General features: G+C 42.4%; 1 protein-coding gene across 1 annotated transcript; it reads left to right on the top strand.

The window, feature by feature from the left end:
* Nucleotides 1–108: 108 nt before the first annotated feature.
* LOC134677530 (zinc finger protein 816-like) lies at nucleotides 109–17,492 on the top strand. The gene is made up of 12 exons (XM_063535995.1): nucleotides 109–349; nucleotides 923–1,051; nucleotides 2,590–3,381; nucleotides 3,675–3,809; nucleotides 5,814–5,941; nucleotides 6,845–6,919; nucleotides 9,690–9,819; nucleotides 12,572–12,769; nucleotides 14,097–14,330; nucleotides 14,630–14,731; nucleotides 15,924–16,022; nucleotides 17,283–17,492. The coding sequence occupies exons 1-12, from the start codon at nucleotides 212–214 to the stop codon at nucleotides 17,454–17,456; spliced, it is 2,334 nt and encodes a 777-aa protein (XP_063392065.1). The 5' UTR covers nucleotides 109–211; the 3' UTR covers nucleotides 17,457–17,492.
* The last annotated feature ends 1,519 nt before the right edge of the window (nucleotides 17,493–19,011 follow it).

Genomic DNA, 19,011 nt, shown 5'->3' with positions numbered 1-19,011 from the left:
AGTCCACAATAATCGAATGTGTTCAAATTTCCGAACTGTATGAGTGACGTGAGTGACGTACAGTTGACACTGCTGAGTTGCTGACACTTGACAGATTGTCAAGACAAATAGAAACCTATTGTATTGGAGAATTAAATTTATTTTATTTATATTGTTTTTAGTGTCATGGACATTTCGTTCATAACGAAACATTAGATTCTAGGGTCAAATCATGGAGGTAACTCAAAATGAGTCCCCAAAAGAGGCCCCGTGGTTATGCTGCCGAGCTTGCCTGACCACCGATGGGAGACTGTTCAACATACATGAAAATAAACTTGCTGACGCCTTTGCTCACATCACAGGGACTCCTGTAAGTATTTTTGGGTTAACCTAAGTCTTATTGACCCATTGTTATACTTCGTTTATTTTAGCTTTGTAAAAGTGTAAACAATCTTGACGTGTCTTTTTATTGAAAAACTGTCATTTTAGCAGGGTAATTCGCCAGTAACTGGCCACCGGCCAATAAATGGCCACCCTAAACTAAAAATGAATTCTATTCATTTATAAACAGAATTCATTTTAGTATAAATAAATAAATAAGGTGTCAATAACTTACCTAACCTTAACCTTTAGCCTTATACTAAAATGAATTCAAGGGTTAACTGGAAGATATCCCTGATAGGGATAAGTTCGCCTTTGTACTAATGATGTGTGTTCTTTCATGTTTTATGTTTATTTTTGTACAATACAGTATTTTACTACTACTACTATGAATTATGTTTATAGGTGAATAGAATTCATTTTTAGTTTAGGGTGGCCAGTTATTGGCGAATTACCCTATCTGTAGAATTACCCTATGTGTAGAAAATGGCTGTAATAATCTATTTTTGACAAAATACTTACATTTAACTGCACATTATTCCGAATGCTATTTCTGTTGCAGGTTGTCAAGGACAAGCTTCCTCAGCACCTGTGCTCGTACTGTGGTTCACAGCTGCGTAAATATGCGTCTTTTAGAGACATGTGTCTTCACACACAACAGAGTTTAACTGCAGAGTCACTCAAGGAAAAGGTAGGTACACATTGTACGATGTTTCAAGTTTCAAATATACTTTATTCAAGTCCTGGGAACAAGCACTTATGAACGGTTAGGTGTTATTACATAATAATATATATTATCTTAAGCTAATAATCTGAGCAATTTATTCATGTTACCTAATATTATTCCATAGTCAGATTGGATTATTATACAGATCAAATTTTTATTTATTTAGCCCCTTTGTTCTGAGTTAGAGTATATCTCTAAAGCTCAGTGTGCCGCTTGGCAAAGGCCTCCTCTAGCTCTTTCCATTGAGGTCTGTTGTGGGCCACTCTTCACCAGTTCGGGCCACAGATCAAATATAATATTAAGAATTTCACAAAAAGATTATTATATTTATAGCCTTTATTTCGGAGTCTACAGTAAACATTTCTGTTCAATTATATGTATTCTATCATTTGGGCCTTGGCCACTTTCTGTAGATCCGTTTGTCTCTCGACAAAGGCCTCCTCCAATCTATTCCATTCTTGTCGTTCCATTGCCACTCGATGCCACGTTTTTTTTGTGCACGTCACAAAAAGATTATCAAAAATATTTTTTTTTATAAAAAATACTAGTCTAGAATGTTTCTAGAGGTAAATCTAAATGTCAAAAAAAAACATAACAAAAGAAGTTCATACATTGAAATATCCATTTCCTGTTTTCCCTCATCAGGGGCATATATTATTCAGGCCTTTAGCATCTTGACAGATGATTTATGCAGCGTCTGTAAGCGAGGAACAACGTCTCTCTTGGCTGTATAAGCCAATGCGGGACCGGCATTTGCGACCGCATTTGTGGCAGGTGAAGCTGGGAACCATGTCGGCATCATCAGGTGGATTGTGCCTCTTTGCGCGTTTTTGGGCATGGGCATATATAGGGCTCTCAGAAAGGATTTCAATTTTTCACGGTCCAGCACAGCCTCCTCCAGCTCCGCCCAGCCGAACTGGTGCAGCCTCCTTTTCCACTGTGCGCCTCCACTCCATGGTACATGGGCGACCATCATACTATCATATTTCTGTCTCATATTATAATAACCAGAGATGCCCCGAATAGTGAATTTGGCCGAATACCGAATACCTAATATTCGGCCCCCCTCTCGGCCGAATACCGAATATTCGGCATGACATGCGAACATTTTGAGTCACAATTATTATGAAAATGCCGACAAAGCACAAAGTTTGCTAAGATTTTTATTTTATATTGAACAGAATTAATGAATGTAGTTAAGAGTCAATCAAATCATACCCATGATAAAAATAAAATATTTTGTAATCAAGAAATGCTCAAAAACATGCCTTCGTATTAAGCTACTTTCCAAGAATGCATTTTAAATATTAAATATACCTAGTTTTTGTTTTTTTTGTGTAATTTTTCTTTCTAGGTAGGTGCAACAGATATTCGGTATTCGGCCGAATAGTAGGCAACATTCGGCCGAATACCGAATATTCGGCAAAGCGGCCGAATAGGCCGAATACCGAATAGTTGCCGAATATTCGTGGCATCTCTAATAATAACTGTTTATATTTCAGCTGGACTTAGATGGAATTCGCAAAATAAGCCGCCCCTCAAACCTATCTCTCGATCTAACAATATCTGAAGTAGAAACAGCAGAATATGTAGACCTCACACCAGCAGATGATATTAAACAGGAACCAAACGTAATCACCAAGGAACCAAATATGGGAATCATTGATAAACCAAACATAAACATTGCAGGTGTTATTACAAAAACCGGGTCGAAAACTCAATTTGAAAATCAAAAGCATGTACTGAATATTCCTGTCGATAAGCTTAAATATATACAAAAAAGGGTTAGGAACATTGAGAATACCATCAGGAAAAAGATGCAAAAGGCAAATGAACATGATGAAAACAATGCCAGTATTACAGATGCAAAAAGTGTGCAAAAGATTGAAAATACCATCATGATTAAGACAAATGAAAACAATGAAAATGATGCTATTACAGAAACGAAAATTAAAATGGAAATCGAAATTGAAGAAGATACAAGCTACAGAGTATTTGGTGAGGAAATTAAGAAAGAGTTTGAAATTGAAGGTAACCATGGTGAAGTTTATTGTGACAGTGTTAAGATTAAGACACCACTTAAAAGGCGAAAAGAAATTAAAAAGAATTTGGAAGTTAAGAGGAAGAAAAAAGATGTGAAAACTCCGTGCAAAAGTAAACCTAAGCAGAAGAGAGTAGTAGCAAGTAAGAGGGTGAAGAGAAAGATTAGGAATGCCAAAAATAATTATATGCCGGAGTTTGATTTTGCTAAATTCGAGAGGGATAATGCAGTGAAAATTGTGACTTTAAGCAAGGTATGCTCCATACTATGGTAATTCGCTTGTAACTGGCCACCTGTTAGGAACTGGCCACCCTGAACTAAAAATGAATTCTATTCACCTATAAACAGAATTCATTTTAGTATAAGTTGGTCAGTTATTGAAACCTTATACTAAAATAAATTCTGTTTATAGATGAATAGAATTCATTTTTAGTTTAGGGTGGCCAGTTATGGGCCCGTGGCCAATTACTGGTGAATTACCCTAGTGTTTAATTTTTTTTTAATTTAATAGTTATTACAGTTAAAAGTTGATTGTGCAATGTGCAGGAAGAGCAGTTGGAAGAGATCGCCGCCCGCAAGAAGTCGCAGAACTACCTGGAGTCGCAGTACAAGTGCGAGACCTGCGGGAAGGCGTTCAACGCGGAGGCGGCCTACAATAACCATCTACTGAGGCACGATCCCGTGAGTCACTCGAATACATTTTTTATTTATATTACAAATGACATACGAGGTAAAGTGTCATTCTATGGAAATTGTTAACTGTGTAAATAAAAGTCACTAGTAAATTCATAGTTCAGAGACAATTTCAATATGGCGGTTTGTTTACATAGTTTGCAAGTTCCGTAGAATGACACTAGCAAAAACTGCCTAAAATTGGAAAAAAGTAAATGAATTGCACAATTAATAACTAGATGTCTAAATCCTTAAAAAATACATAATTATAGTTATTTTATCACTTATCAGTCATGTCTCAAATTTTAGAACAAACTTGTTCAAGTGTGTTTCGCATGAATATTAGATTATTTAAATTTACCGATATATCTAACTTGGAGCAGCCTACAATATAGATTTATGTACCATTCCCACTGACCGGTCGGCTGCTCGCGGACGCGGACGGCTCCGGTCGGACTCCATCTCGTCTGTTATTGAAACACGCGACAATGTGAAATAGGGGTCATCTATTAATTACGTCACACGTTTAGGGGGAGGGAGGGGGTCAAGAAAATGTGACATTGTGACATGGGGGAGGGGGGAGACACAAACTTTGTGACGTCACTTTAACTTCATCAGTAACCGAAAATTTATTTAAATTATTTAGTTCGCTGTACATTTAAATAACAAGTTTTTAAAACGAAAATAGTTTTTAATCGTTTAATTTTCTTTCCTAAGCAGTTTTGGGTTATAAAATTACTAATATTTATATCGTCAAAAATATTTTGATAAAATATTAATAATACTTAGGTACTTACTTAATTCGATGTGGCGATTTCGTAGAAAAAATGTGACGTCACACTAGGGGGGGGGTGTGCCAAATGTGACCAAGTGTGACAGGGGGGGGAGGGGTCAAAAAACCTAGAAATTGGTGTGACGTAATTAATGGATGACCCCATACGCTCCGGCACAGCCCGACTCCCGCCCATCAGTGCGAATTGTACATTGCGATTAATAGAATCTGGTTCTTTTCATTCTATCATCAACTCAAGTCACATCATCTCATCAGTTTGGCGGCATAAACAATTAAAGAACTAATTAACCACCTAAGGTAATCTGTCAATAAGATAAATAACTAGATGTCTAAATCCTTAAAAAATACATAATTATAGTTATTTTATCACTTATCAGTCATGTCTCAAATTTTAGAACAAACTTGTTCAAGTGTGTTTCGCATGAATATTAGATTATTTAAATTTACCGATATATCTAACTTGGAGCAGCCTACAATATAGATTTATGTACGATTCCCACTGACCGGTCGGCTGCTCGCGGACGCGGACGGCTCCGGTCGGACTCCATCTCGTCTGTTATTGAAACACGCGACAATGTGAAATAGGGGTCATCCATTAATTACGTCACACGTTTAGGGGGAGGGTGGGGGTCAAGAAAATGTGACATTGTGACATGGGGGAGGGGGGAGACACAAACTTTGTGACGTCACTTTAACTTCATCAGTAACCGAAAATTTATTTAAATTATTTAGTTCTCTGTACATTTAAATAACAAGTTTTTAAAACGAAAATATTTTTTAATCGTTTAATTTTCTTTCCTAAGCAGTTTTGGGTTATAAAATTACTAATATTTATATCGTCAAAAATATTTTGATAAAATATTAATAATACTTAGGTACTTACTTAATTCGATTTGGCGATTTCGTAGAAAAAATGTGACGTCACACTAGGGGGGGAGGGGTGTGCCAAATGTGACCAAGTGTGACAGGGGGGGGGGGCAGGGGTCAAAAAAACCTAGAAATTGGTGTGACGTAATTAATGGATGACCCCATACGCTCCGGCACAGCCCGACTCCCGCCCATCAGTGCGAATTGTACATTGCGATTAATAGAATCTGGTTCTTTACATTCTATCATCAACTCAAGTCACATCATCTCATCAGTTTGGCGGCATAAACAATTAAAGAACTAATTAACCACCTAAGGTAATCTGTCAATAAGATAAATATTTTAATTTTTAGATGGAGGGCGAGCTAGCGTGCGAGATCTGCTCCGTGCGCTACAAGCGGCAGTTCCAGGTGCAGCGGCACCAGGACGTGCACCGGCTGAAGATTGTATGCAACCAGTGCGAATATGTCTCCAGAACCAGGTCAGACAAGCCATTGAACACCTAAGGTTAAGAGCTTACAGATAGATATATATGTCGCAGACCGTCTATAATGAATGTATGACGGCTGCGTTTGATGGAATGTCAAGTATTGAAATAGTCTATGCTTGAGTGTGTTTGACTGCGATACAGTGACTTTTATTTGAATGATCCGAAGCTTCTTCAATGGATTGGTTCCTGGCTGATTCCGAGGACAGCCCGAAATGAGATGACATCCTGAGTGGAACCGTCAGTGAGATTGGAATTGAAAAAGGGTCGCAGTCAACATCGCTGCATTTCTATACTTTATATTTTATGAATTGTATAGTTTTAGCTGTGCCGTTCATGGATTATCAGTAATTTATCTGCTCCCCGTCATATAAATAAATATTATAGGACATTTTTATACAAATTGACTAAGCCCCACGGCAAGCTCAAGAAGACTTGTGTTGTGGGTAGTCAGACAAGATATATATAATATATAAATATTTAAATATATAGAAAACAACCATGACTCAGGAACAAATATCTGTATCACCATAAAAATAAATGCCCTTACCAGGATTCGAACCCGGGACCATCGGCTTCACAGGCAGGGTCACCACCCACTAGGCCAGACCGATCGACAAAATGCATAATTATTTTCCTTCGTATTTTCACGGAAATTTACGAACCTGTCTTGCTATTTCAGTCAGTATCGGTACAAAAAGTACTGAGGTTGATTGAAGTACCATGACAAATGCGAACGTTTCCGAGAAAATACGAAGGAAAACAATTATGTCACTACATCTGTATTTAGCAGTTTTTTTTATATGACATAACTCGCAGGTGTATGGTAGTAACCTTACTACTGCAAGAAGTGTTACATTGATTTCGCTATGTTGTATCATTACGTAATTCGTGCAGGTGGCAAGCAGTGAGACATCACGAGATGCACGCGGGCAAGACCTACCAGTGCCAGCATTGCGGGAAAACTTATGCGTGAGACCATTATTTATTATTATTTTTATATTATTTTTATATTTAACTTCCGTCACTACACCTTATAAAATAAGTTTTTGGCAAAAAAACATTTTTGGTACAAGCTTTTATCGCTTACTGTACTTTTCTTAATTTATTTATTTATTTAAGAAGAAACAAACAGTCGTTTCCAAATAGGTTTACAAAAATATTTCTTAAATTAAGACCTGTGGCCTATTTTATAAAGCTACAAGTTACAATTTACAAGCGGAAGTCTCGTTCTAACACATAGGGTTAGAAAGAGACTTCCGCTTGTAAATTGTAACTTGTAGCTTTATAAAATGGGCCACTGGAGTTTCCTTATTATATATATAAAATTGCAGCCTGTAAAATAAAGTAACAAAAACATAAGGTACTAGATTAGTTTGAACGTATAGATACCTATACGTTGAAGTACGTATTAATTTCACTCCGACTCTCGTGAGTATACACTCACGAGAGTCGGAGTGAAATTAATGGGTAGTGATTAAATTACCGGAAAGAGACATAAGTAATGAAAAATTACATACTTAATTAATTACAGAAAAGCACGTTTTAGTGAATTTATGGAACAGTTAAACAAATCTAAATTACAAAGTTTTTCATTTTCGTTAAAAAGTTTACAAACACGTCTTATAAATACATTTTTTACATAGCATGTTCTACTATAGGGAATGGAAAACATTTTTTTCTTCTGACATTGGCGCTGATGTCTATGAGGAACTCTCAAATGTATTTGATGTAGTAGTGAGGGGACATCTAACACATTATTCATTCTTACGACGAACAACTAATACTCATCGAAGCAATTCTAAAAACCCCAAACACAATTAGGTTGCGTTGTTTCATCACAGAGTTCCTATGGCCACCGCCTGTCTCCATCATCAGATCAGTTCGATAGTACCATAATATTGCATTGTCATCCGATTTATACATGTATGCAAAATTTCAGCTCAATCGGAAACCGGGAAGTGGATCAAATTTAACCTGCAAGATTTGATTACAGACAGACAACGGTCAGGTGAAAGTAAATTAAAGCGTGTAATAGAAGCTAAGCACCTCGCCGCGTCTGTCTGTTTTGTGTGTACTATGTTCGAAATAAAAACAAAAACTTACTGAACTGATTTTTATGCTGATTTTGATGTTAGACATCTATCAATATAGATTTTTCTCCCCCGAAAACCTGCATAAGTATGTAACACGGCTGTTTTGAAAGGGGTAAAATAAATGAATGGAAAGCTCCGGCTTGTCTAAAATGGAAACAGCCATGTTAACAAAATTAAATTAAATCAAAATAAAATAAAATAAACTAAATGGAAACCTTGCTGTAGGAAAGCTAAGAGGAGAAACAATTAAACAAATTTATACCTAATAAACTTTATTTCTAACCAATTATTTCAAAAGCTCAGTGGCAAAGCTGGGTCGCTTCACAGGTTCAAGTTATGAAGGTTTACACCAATTAATAAAATACTAAAAACTAAGTTTCGAAATACCTAAGTTTTATGCACCAGAACTTTCAAAACTTTAAACTGAATTTTATTAAACCATTTTAAATTTGTAGTTGAGCGCTGATGCTACTCAAAAGTTATGCAACGGACCGACCTCAAAGCTGCTGCTGGAACCGGAGCAGCGGGGAGCGAGCTCGCCTTTCCCCGGGCAGCTGGCTGCTACCCAGGTTGGAGCAGGCCGCTGCAGATGGCGTGGAACAGATCCCACAGCCCCATTTTAAAACTTCAAAAACATCTTCAAAAGAAATATAAAAACATCGAAAGCTTCTAGAAACATCTAGAAACATCCCGGCTCCTGCAAAGCGAGAAAAGGATATATTAGCCGATGCCCTTTATGGCCGCTAGAGAAAAAATTAAACAATTGGAAATTTAGCTCACCGCACTGGAAGCTGTTAGGACTTCTGGCGGAGCGCTCCCTTCCCTCGAGCAGGAGTCAACTCTGTAAAGAACCAAAACTTGGTTAAGAACAAACCCACAATGTTTCGCGCCATTGTGGAATTGATCACAACTAAATTCCATTTATACTTACTCAGTGGAACACACCGAAGGACTCGAACTGCTTCCACCATTTTGACCACCATGTGGAATGTGTGGTCTTATCACAAAATAGGGCTCATGCGAGCGTGCGTCCCCGGAGGGGTCCACACATCAAAAGTGCATGTCACCTCAGAATGACCTCCTCATATGTTGAGAACAAAAGGCTAAAAACAAAAGTAGGGTGCCAATCCCTTGAAGACACAAATTCTTCGAAATTTCTGAACTGATTAATCTAGAGAACTCTTTCTTGAGCCTAAGAAATATATTTTATCAACAAATCTAATAATGTTTCATTTCAGAGCCACTTTGTCAGTCTGTAATTTCTATGTTTTATTTTACATCAAAATTAATTTTTATCTAAAAAAAGTCATACCTAAATCATACAAAGTTTTCCTGGATTGACAACATAAATATCTCAAGTTTTAATTATTTTTACTTATATGACAACCCCGACAACAGATAAGCATCAAAAGGTGCATCTGAATGCAACAGATTATGCAAATAAGTGCAATCAATCGAGTTAGTTTGAGATATTGTTAAAAACGTTGAAATAAGAAAAGGAATTCCCAAAAATATTAATTAAAAATCTAAGAAAATGTCTACGTTACAAGTACCTGTAGCAAATTTCATCGAAATCGTTAGAACCGTTTACGAAATCTCTGAAGCTTATACAAATATATTTTTCTATATTCTCATTTCTCCCTCAGCAAGATGACTACGTACTTGTCGCACGTACGTATTGTGCACCCCGCGCAGTGCGCCGCATGCGACGTGTGCGGCGAAACTTTTGTGGGGGAGCATGGCCTGCGCGCGCACAAGAAGAGATCGCATGCTAAGGTAGTGTAGCGTGAGCGGGACGGGCGTATGTCTCCGTGTCACTCTCGCGTGTGCGGCGAGACGTTCGTGGGCGAACACGGGCTGCGCGCGCACAAGAAGAGATCGCATGCTAAGGTAGTGTAGCGTGAGCGGGACGGGTGTATGTCTCCGTGTCACTCTCGCGTGTGCGGCGAGACGTTCGTGGGCGAGCACGGGCTGCGCGCGCACAAGAAGAGATCGCATGCTAAGGTAGTGTAGCGTGAGCGGGACGGACGTATGTCTCCGTGTCACTCTCGCGTGTGCGGCGAAACGTTTGTGGGGGAGCACGGGCTGCGCGCGCACATGAAGAGATCGCATGCTAAGGTAGTGTAGCGTGAGCGGGACGGACGTATGTCTCCGTGTCACTCTCGCGTGTGCGGCGAGACGTTCGTGGGCGAGCACGGGCTGCGCGCGCACAAGAAGAGATCGCATGCTAAGGTAGTGTAGCGTGAGCGGGACGGGTGTATGTCTCCGTGTCACTCTCGCGTGTGCGGCGAGACGTTCGTGGGCGAGCACGGGCTGCGCGCGCACAAGAAGAGATCGCATGCTAAGGTAGTGTAGCGGGAGCGGGACGGGTGTATGTCTCCGTGTCACTCTCGCGTGTGCGGCGAGACGTTCGTGGGGGACACGGGCTGCGCGCGCACAAGATGAGATCGCATGCTAAGGTAGTGTAGCGTAAGCGGGACGGGTGTATGTCTCCGTGTCACTCTCGCGTGTGCGGCGAGACGTTCGTGGGCGAGCACGGGCTGCGCGCGCACAAGAAGAGATCGCATGCTAAGGTAGTGTAGCGCGAGCGGGATGGGAGTATGTCTCCGTGTCACTCTCGCGTGTGCGGCGAGACGTTCGTGGGCGAGCACGGGCTGCGCGCGCACAAGAAGAGATCGCATGCTAAGGTAGTGTAGCGTGAGCGGGACGGGAGTATGTCTCCGTGTCACTCTCGCGTGTGCGGCGAGACGTTCGTGGGCGAGCACGGGCTGCGCGCGCACAAGAAGAGATCGCATGCTAAGGTAGTGTAGCGTGAGCGGGACGGGAGTATGTCTCCGTGTCACTCTCGCGTGTGCGGCGAGACGTTCGTGGGCGAACACGGGCTGCGCGCGCACAAGAAGAGATCGCATGCTAAGGTAGTGTAGCGTAAGCGGGACGGGTGTATGTCTCCGTGTCACTCTCGCGTGTGCGGCGAGACGTTCGTGGGCGAGCACGGGCTGCGCGCGCACAAGAAGAGATCGCATGCTAAGGTAGTGTAGCGTGAGCGGGACGGGTGTATGTCTCCGTGTCACTCTCGCGTGTGCGGCGAGACGTTCGTGGGCGAGCACGGGCTGCGCGCGCACAAGAAGAGATCGCATGCTAAGGTAGTGTAGCGTGGGCGGGACGGACGTATGTCTCCGTGTCACTCTCGCGTGTGCGGCGAAACGTTTGTGGGGGAGCACGGGCTGCGCGCGCACAAGAAGAGATCGCATGCTAAGGTAGTGTAGCGTGAGCGGGACGGGAGTATGTCTCCGTGTCACTCTCGCGTGTGCGGCGAAACGTTCGTGGGCGAGCACGGGCTGCGCGCGCACAAGAAGAGATCGCATGCTAAGGTAGTGTAGCGTGAGCGGGACGGGTGTATGTCTCCGTGTCACTCTCGCGTGTGCGGCGAGACGTTCGTGGGCGAGCACGGGCTGCGCGCGCACAAGAAGAGATCGCATGCTAAGGTAGTGTAGCGTGAGCGGGACGGACGTATGTCTCCGTGTCACTCTCGCGTGTGCGGCGAGACGTTCGTGGGCGAGCACGGGCTGCGCGCGCACAAGAAGAGATCGCATGCTAAGGTAGTGTAGCGTGAGCGGGACGGGAGTATGTCTCCGTGTCACTCTCGCGTGTGCGGCGAGACGTTCGTGGGCGAACACGGGCTGCGCGCGCACAAGAAGAGATCGCATGCTAAGGTAGTGTAGCGTGAGCGGGACGGGCGTATGTCTCCGTGTCACTCTCGCGTGTGCGGCGAGACGTTCGTGGGCGAACACGGGCTGCGCGCGCACAAGAAGAGATCGCATGCTAAGGTAGTGTAGCGTGAGCGGGACGGGAGTATGTCTCCGTGTCACTCTCGCGTGTGCGGCGAGACGTTCGTGGGCGAACACGGGCTGCGCGCGCACAAGAAGAGATCGCATGCTAAGGTAGTGTAGCGTGAGCGGGACGGGTGTATGTCTCCGTGCCACGTGGGGTGTGATACCTTAACCAGTACACCGCTGCTTAGACCTTGACATTGGTCTTTTAGGGTTCCGTGAAAAACGGGATCCTATTACTAAGATAAACTCATGGCCTCTGGATCGACACTCCAGCGCTCTGCCATCTGAGCCACCAAAACCTCATCCATAGCCAGCGAATCTTTCCACCATATGGGGAACCTAGCGACATCTACCCAAGTCAATCCAAGTCTCACCCAAGGCACAGAATAAGTAAGTAGTACTACCGTACAGAAAGGAAACTTCCTACAAAACCGAAGTTTGACAGTTCAGGGTCGAATCATGATATCCCTTACTAACTTATGACACTATCCCTTTCGGCTATTTAGGGTCGTCAAAATTCAAGTCATTATCTTATCCGTGGCCGTGCACGCAAACGGACATCAAGTTGTGCCAACCCTAACAATTGCTCGGAGCAATGCTGAGCCGAAAGGAGCCGAGTTTGCCCGAAGCGAGTTTCGCACCTGCCCAAGGCAGTATTTTACCACTTTTCAATTTATTTTTGTCTATTATTTCAGAAGCCACAACAGTTCAAGTGCACTACTTGTTCAGCGAACTTCCATAGTTTAGAAGCTCTGAACAGACACACAGACACGGCCGGCGAGCACGGAGACCTGCGGCCGTGCGAGCAGTGCGGCGAGAACTGTGCGAGCGAGCACGCGCTACAGGAACATGTTAAAGAGACACATCCGAATGAAACTTGTGTGTGTGACGAGGTATTTTTTCTTTTAATTTTACAAACAACAAACGAAACGTAACAAAGATGGCGTTAATATTAATATTTAACAAGTTAACACATATCAGTGAGAGAATAAGGATGAAAGTCAAATGGCGTTCTAACAGTTTTATTTTCTGTCGAAAGATGGCAGAAAATTTACAGTGGCTACCTAATTTAAGTACATTGACAATTCGCCTCTATACACTGTATTCTTTTTTATAATATCCTGGTAGCCTAAAATAAAACATTATTTGCATGCCTATGGATAATAGGGAATATTAAAGTCTATTTCAATAGAACTTGCTAAATATGTAAACAAACAACGTAACTTTGTTTTATCACTGATTCTCTTTGAATTTTCACACCACCTCATCAAATACCATTGAAACCATACACATATACACTATTGAAACGCTCTGTTCCGTAAAATACATAAATATATAACTGTATATAACTTGGATATTTAATTAAAAGTTTAAAATGGTTTCATAAGATAGGTTATTAGGACCTGATGGAATGGCGGTTTTGTTTCTTTTAAATTCTACAATTGTCTATGATGGGTAGTGTTGTGACTAAAGTTTGTAATATAAACCCGCTACACACTACCCAACCCACGCTCTGTACCTACCGCCACGGTTATAAAATACATCAATACATCATTCTTAAGTACTAATTTGTCTTCTGCTCGTGATTAAACAAATTAAAAATACGTAACTATTTGTTTTTTTACTTTTGGTATTTTATTATTCGATATGGTTTGACATTAGTAAAGTAGTAAGTTGGAGTCTTGCCCATCACTAATAAATTCATCATGCAGAGACAATTTCAATATGGCGGTTTGTTTACATAGTTAGCAAGTTCTATTGAAATATACTTTAAGCAAAGCTCTGCGTAGTTGGCACCTTTGTGGCACATACAGTAAACAAACCACATTGACACATCACACGTCACGTCAATCACATGGCCTACCGCGAAACAAGAAAATCGAGATTTTATTATCTAATCTCTCTATCACTCTTGCATATTCGAGCGATAAAGAGGCAGATAACTAAATTTCGATTTTCGCGTTTATCGATAGGCCCTTGTTAACAAACCTTGATGCATCAATGTCATATTTTATTGGCTGTGAAAACTTGTCAAAAAACAGTTTAAGGCACAGTATGTATAACTCTGGCTAACTGCACTCTGGCGGCAGAACATTGCCGTAATATCCCCTATTGGCGAAATGTGCTGAACTCACAAAATTGCATGTTAACACCTTATTTTTATACCTACCACATTTCTGCAAATAAATTTCTATTTGTATTATAATATTCGACGTACAGTGCGACATGACGTTCCCCGACGCGGCGGCGTACCAAGTCCACAACCGGCGCAAGCATCTCAACGAGCGGCCCAAGGCGGGGCGCGGCGAGTACGCGCGGAAGTACTACGCGCGCCGCCGCGCCGCGCTGCGCGCCGCTTCCTCGCCCTCCTCCGCGTCCGCCTCCGCTTCCGCGACCGCGAGACACGCGCCGGTGACACTGTTCGTGTGTGAGCAGTGTGGACGCGTTCTACAGGTTAGCATTTACCGATTTAACTATTTTTTTTTTGAAAAAATAGGATTAAAAGATTTAAAGGAAGAAAGAGGGAAAGGAAGACCTATTATGAGAAGGCATGATGATGTTACCAAAATTGCCGGGCCAAATTGGATACAAGTGGCCAAATATCGAGATACATGGAGAGCTTTGGAGGAGACCTTCACCTATGAATCTTGAATAATTTATTTCAAAATTTAATTAAATATGAAAAATGTAATGTTGAAGTAATAAAAAACTTTTGATTTTTATTTTTTTACCTATTTAATACATCGTGACAGAACTCGACCCTGCTCCGGCAGCACCAGGAGCAGCATCAGGCAGTGCGGACGTTCGCCTGCAATCTGTGTCCGAAGAGCTTCGCCGTCAAAACTACGCTAGAGGTAAGCTACGAGTATACTGAGCGTTTCTTTTTTTAGGGTTCAGTAGAAATCACGTCGTCGTCGCAAAAATTAAAGTCAGAGAGTTACATTTTTTGAAGAGCAGTAATTATCATTTCCATGCGGCTCGCGAGCCGCGGTTTGGCGACCCCTTCGCTAGAGGGAAGCAATGCTATGCACGTTGCTGGTAAATGATTTCTAGCGTGTGAATTGAAACACTTGGAGATCTGTTGTACATTTGTAATCAATACAGATATGTAGTGCATAAAATCTTTTTATTATTAATGTTTTATCTCGTGCAAGTGAATTGTAAAATTCTTAATGAGATTAAATGATTTTAAACCTATTAATGTTTTCCATCGTATTTTCTCGGAAACGTTTGTATTTGCCATGCTATTTCATATCATATCATATTACGTACGTTTCCATGAAAATACGAGGGAGAATAATTTTGCACTACATCTGTATCTTTTTCCGATCTGTCAAAACGATTTGCCACTATCATATATATGGAATGTATATGAAACATCACAATGACGTCACGGTCACGTTACCTACTCTTTATAGTTCTATACGATTTTTAAAATAGAAATTATCTAAAAATAACTTCAGTCTACGTTTCTCTATTAATGTTCTGGTGCTTTCATACATGGCGTGAAGTAATTTATTTCGCTCTCATACAACAAACGTGATTTTTGACCAAAGTTAAGCAACGTCGGGAGTGGTCAGTACTTGGATGGGTGACCGTTTTTTTTTGTTTTTTTTTCGCATTGTGGTACGGAACCCTTAGTGCGCGAGTCCGACTCGCACTTGCCCGGTTTTGACCAACGTTAAGCAACGTCGGGAGTGGTCAGTACTTGGATGGGTGACTGTTTTTTTTTTGCTTTTTTTTGTTTTTTTTTGCATTATGGTACGGAAACCTTCGTGCGCGAGTCCGACTCGCACTTGCCCGGTTTTTTTATTATGAATGGGCTTACTCATGGCCACAGACTAGCCGAGGCGTAGACGTGGCCTACGATGGAGCGAGCTCGCCCAGAAGGTGCCTGTTCACTCTTTGACACGTTTCTGACACGTTTTGACGTCTGTGCGGCTAGGGGTTAAATACAATCAACATCTGTTGTGTATGTGTATTTAGAGACACATTTACCGACGCAGGCAAGTTAACCGAATAATATGTTTATGTGGATGTGTGCAGAAACATTTGCGGACGCACACAGGGGAGAAGCCGTTCCAGTGCTCGAAGTGCCCGCTCGCCTTCACAGCGAAGGGCAACTTGAAACGACATTACAAAGTTGTGAGTACTTGTTCAAACTTGAGAGTTGGTTGGTTGGTTGGTTGGTTCAAAGTTGGTTGTGCTAATGGACGGAGAGCTAGCTACGGAAATAGGTTTGCAATTTATACTTACTTACACTTACTTACTCCTCTGGCGCAGCGACCCAAAGTGTGTCTTGGCCTCCAACACGACTGCTCGCCACTGATCCCGGTCCTGTGCCGTGTCTCGCCAGTTCTCAACCCGGAGCTCGCGCAGATCAGCGTCCACCACATCCGCCCATCGATACCTAGGTCGACCAACCGGGCGGCGTCCTATCGGTTTTCCCTCAAACGCTCTTTTCACCGCCCGATCACCTTCCATTCGCTGAAGATGGCCGAGCCACCGAAGCCTTTGCGCCTTTGTCACACCAATGATGTTTGGTTCAGCAGCTAGTTCTTCAACTTATAGAGCAACGAAATCCCTCTAGTTAGTGTGCCATACTATCATTATTAATTAATTCGGGCGCCTGGCAGCTGTTCAGCGGTGGGTGTGTGAGGTGTCAAATAAATTGAAGATGTACAATTTATATAGAGCTCTGAGTTTGGTGTAGTATAATAGCTAATTATGTATTTCATGCGAATATAACATTGCCAGGCGTTTTAATTGGGGGAAAAGTAGTGCCAGGTGATGTCCAAGATGCGCGAAAAAGTGCCAAGTCATCTCATTTACTGGGTCAAATTTTACCGTGTGTCGTTAGCCAAAGGGTGAAAACGAGACCTTATTACTTAACTATAAGGTCCCGTTTTCGGTCCGCTCTATAAATTGCACACCTTCAATTGTTTTAACTACCCCTTTGTTGCCCAGCCACTGTCACACCCACCGCTGAACAGCTGCCAGGCGACTGGTTTAATTTGGAAGGATTTCGTTGCTCTATAAATGGCAAACCTTTTTCCGTAGCTAGCTCTCACTCGGTCTAAACCATAACCATAAAGTGGAACCTCAACCGACACCGAAAAATCGTAATATTTCAGTAAATTATAAACAGAGAATACAGATATTAGTGTTCTTATAAATATTATACAACTTTTTTTTATAAAAGGGACATAAATATGGTCATAAAATTCTCAGGTTATTACATAACTTGGTTACTCCTGATTTTGAAACTATTTTAATAACCCTTGTTATTTGACTGTTGCATAAAGTACTATTATATTCCTCCGAAGTTCGTATATTTAGTCCAATATTAGATTACTGTGGTTGTGAATACTATGTATTTTGTCAAAAAAATCATTTTATTACCAGGCACACGAAGGCATCCGCGAGAACGTCCCCTGTACGATCTGTGGGCGCCATTTGTCCACGAAGTCTGCGCTGGCGCTACACGTGAACACCGTGCACTACGGCCAGCCCGCGCCCAAGCGGAACCGGAGCAAGCTGAAGCGGAGCGTAAATAATATGGAAGAAGGCTGTAGTTAATGCAACATCTGTGCGAAATGTCCGCGCTTGCGCTGCGCGTGAGCACTGTTCACGGCCAGCCCGCGCCCAAGCGGAGCCGGACCAAGCTGAAACGGAGCGTAAATAATATGGAAGAAAGCTGTAGTTAATACACCATCTTTGCGTAATGTCCGCGCTTGCGCTGCGCGTGAGCACTGATCACGGCCAGCCCGCGCCCAAGCGGAGCCGGACCAAGCTGAAACGGAGCGTAAATAATATGGAAGAAGGCTGTAGTTAATGCAACATCTATGCGAAATGTCCGCGCTGGCGCTGCACGTGAGCACCGTACACAACGGCCAGCCCGCGCCCAAGCGGAACCGGTGCAAGCTGAAGCGGAGCGTAAATAATATGGAAGAAGGCTGTAGTTAATACACCATCTGTGCGAAATGTCCGCGCTGGCGCTGCTAGTGAGCACTGTGCACTACGGCCAGCCCGCGCCCAAGCGGAGCCGAAGCAAGCTGAAGCGGAGCTTGAATAATATGGAAGAAGGCTGTAGTTAATGCAACATCTGTGCGAAATGTCCGCGCTGGCGCTGCACGTGAACACCGTGCACTACGGCCAGCCCGCGCCCAAGCGGAGCCGGACCAAGCTGAAACGGAGCGTAAATAATATGGAAGAAAGCTGTAGTTAATGCAACATCTGTGCGAAATATCCGCGCTGGCGCTGCACGTGAGCGCCGTGGACCGCGGCCAGCCCGCGCCCAAGCAGAACCAGGCCAAGCGGAAACGGAGCGGGGACAATTTGGAAGGCTGTAATTAATGCAACATCTGTGCGAGTTGTCCGCGCTAGCGCTGCACGTGAATACCGTGCACTACGGCCAGCCCGCGCCCAAGCGGAACAGGAGCAAGCTGAAGCGGAGCGTAAATAATATGGAAGAAAGCTGTAGTTAATGCAACATCAGTGCGAAATGTCCGCGCTGGCGCTGCACGTGAATACCGTGCACTACGGCCACCCCGCGCCCAAGCGGAACCGGAGCAAGCTGAAGCGGAGCGTGAATAATATGGAAGAAAGCTGTAGTTAATGCAACATCTGTGCGAAATGTACGCGCTGGCGCTCGTTAGCACTGTTCATCACGGCCAGCCCGCGCCCAAGCGGAGCCGGGCCAATGCGGCAACAATGATGGCACATGTTGAATATTATGTAATCTGTGTGAGTTGTCCTCAAGTCTCAGCGCGCAAGCGGAACAAGCGTTGAATTTTATGAAATCTAGTTAAGTGAAAAATTAAAGAACTACTAATATATAATTAAATTATTAATATTGTAATTGAAAAGTGTTTTAGTTTTAAATGAAAAAATCCTCATATTATATTAAGAATAAAATGAACTCATGAACAAATTTAAAGGAACACAAATAATAAGTGTAAATAATTACTAATAATTTTGAAATTACTTAACCTTTTTTTACATTCCCATAATTTGTCCATTAGTTTGAATATGACATTTCTATACATTAATGCAATGTTTTTAGTGTTTACTCATTCCATACCCAAACGGTAAAAACGGGACCATATTACTAAGACTCCGCTATCCGCCCGTC

The sequence above is a fragment of the Cydia fagiglandana genome, chromosome 26 (assembly GCF_963556715.1).
Source record: "Cydia fagiglandana chromosome 26, ilCydFagi1.1, whole genome shotgun sequence".
Lineage (NCBI taxonomy): Eukaryota > Metazoa > Arthropoda > Insecta > Lepidoptera > Tortricidae > Cydia > Cydia fagiglandana.
The sequence above is the reverse complement of the archived record's forward strand: the minus strand, read 5'-3'. Positions and strand labels throughout refer to the sequence as shown.

Bases quoted from the DNA above. Each gene is read 5' to 3' on its own strand.
- LOC134677530 (XM_063535995.1), top strand. From the start codon at position 212: ATGGAGGTAACTCAAAATGAGTCCCCAAAAGAGGCCCCGTGGTTATGC. The intron at 350-922 runs GTAAGTATTTTT...TTTCTGTTGCAG, and splicing joins CTCACATCACAGGGACTCCT to GTTGTCAAGGACAAGCTTCC. The intron at 14,732-15,923 runs GTAAGCTACGAG...GGATGTGTGCAG, and splicing joins CCGTCAAAACTACGCTAGAG to AAACATTTGCGGACGCACAC.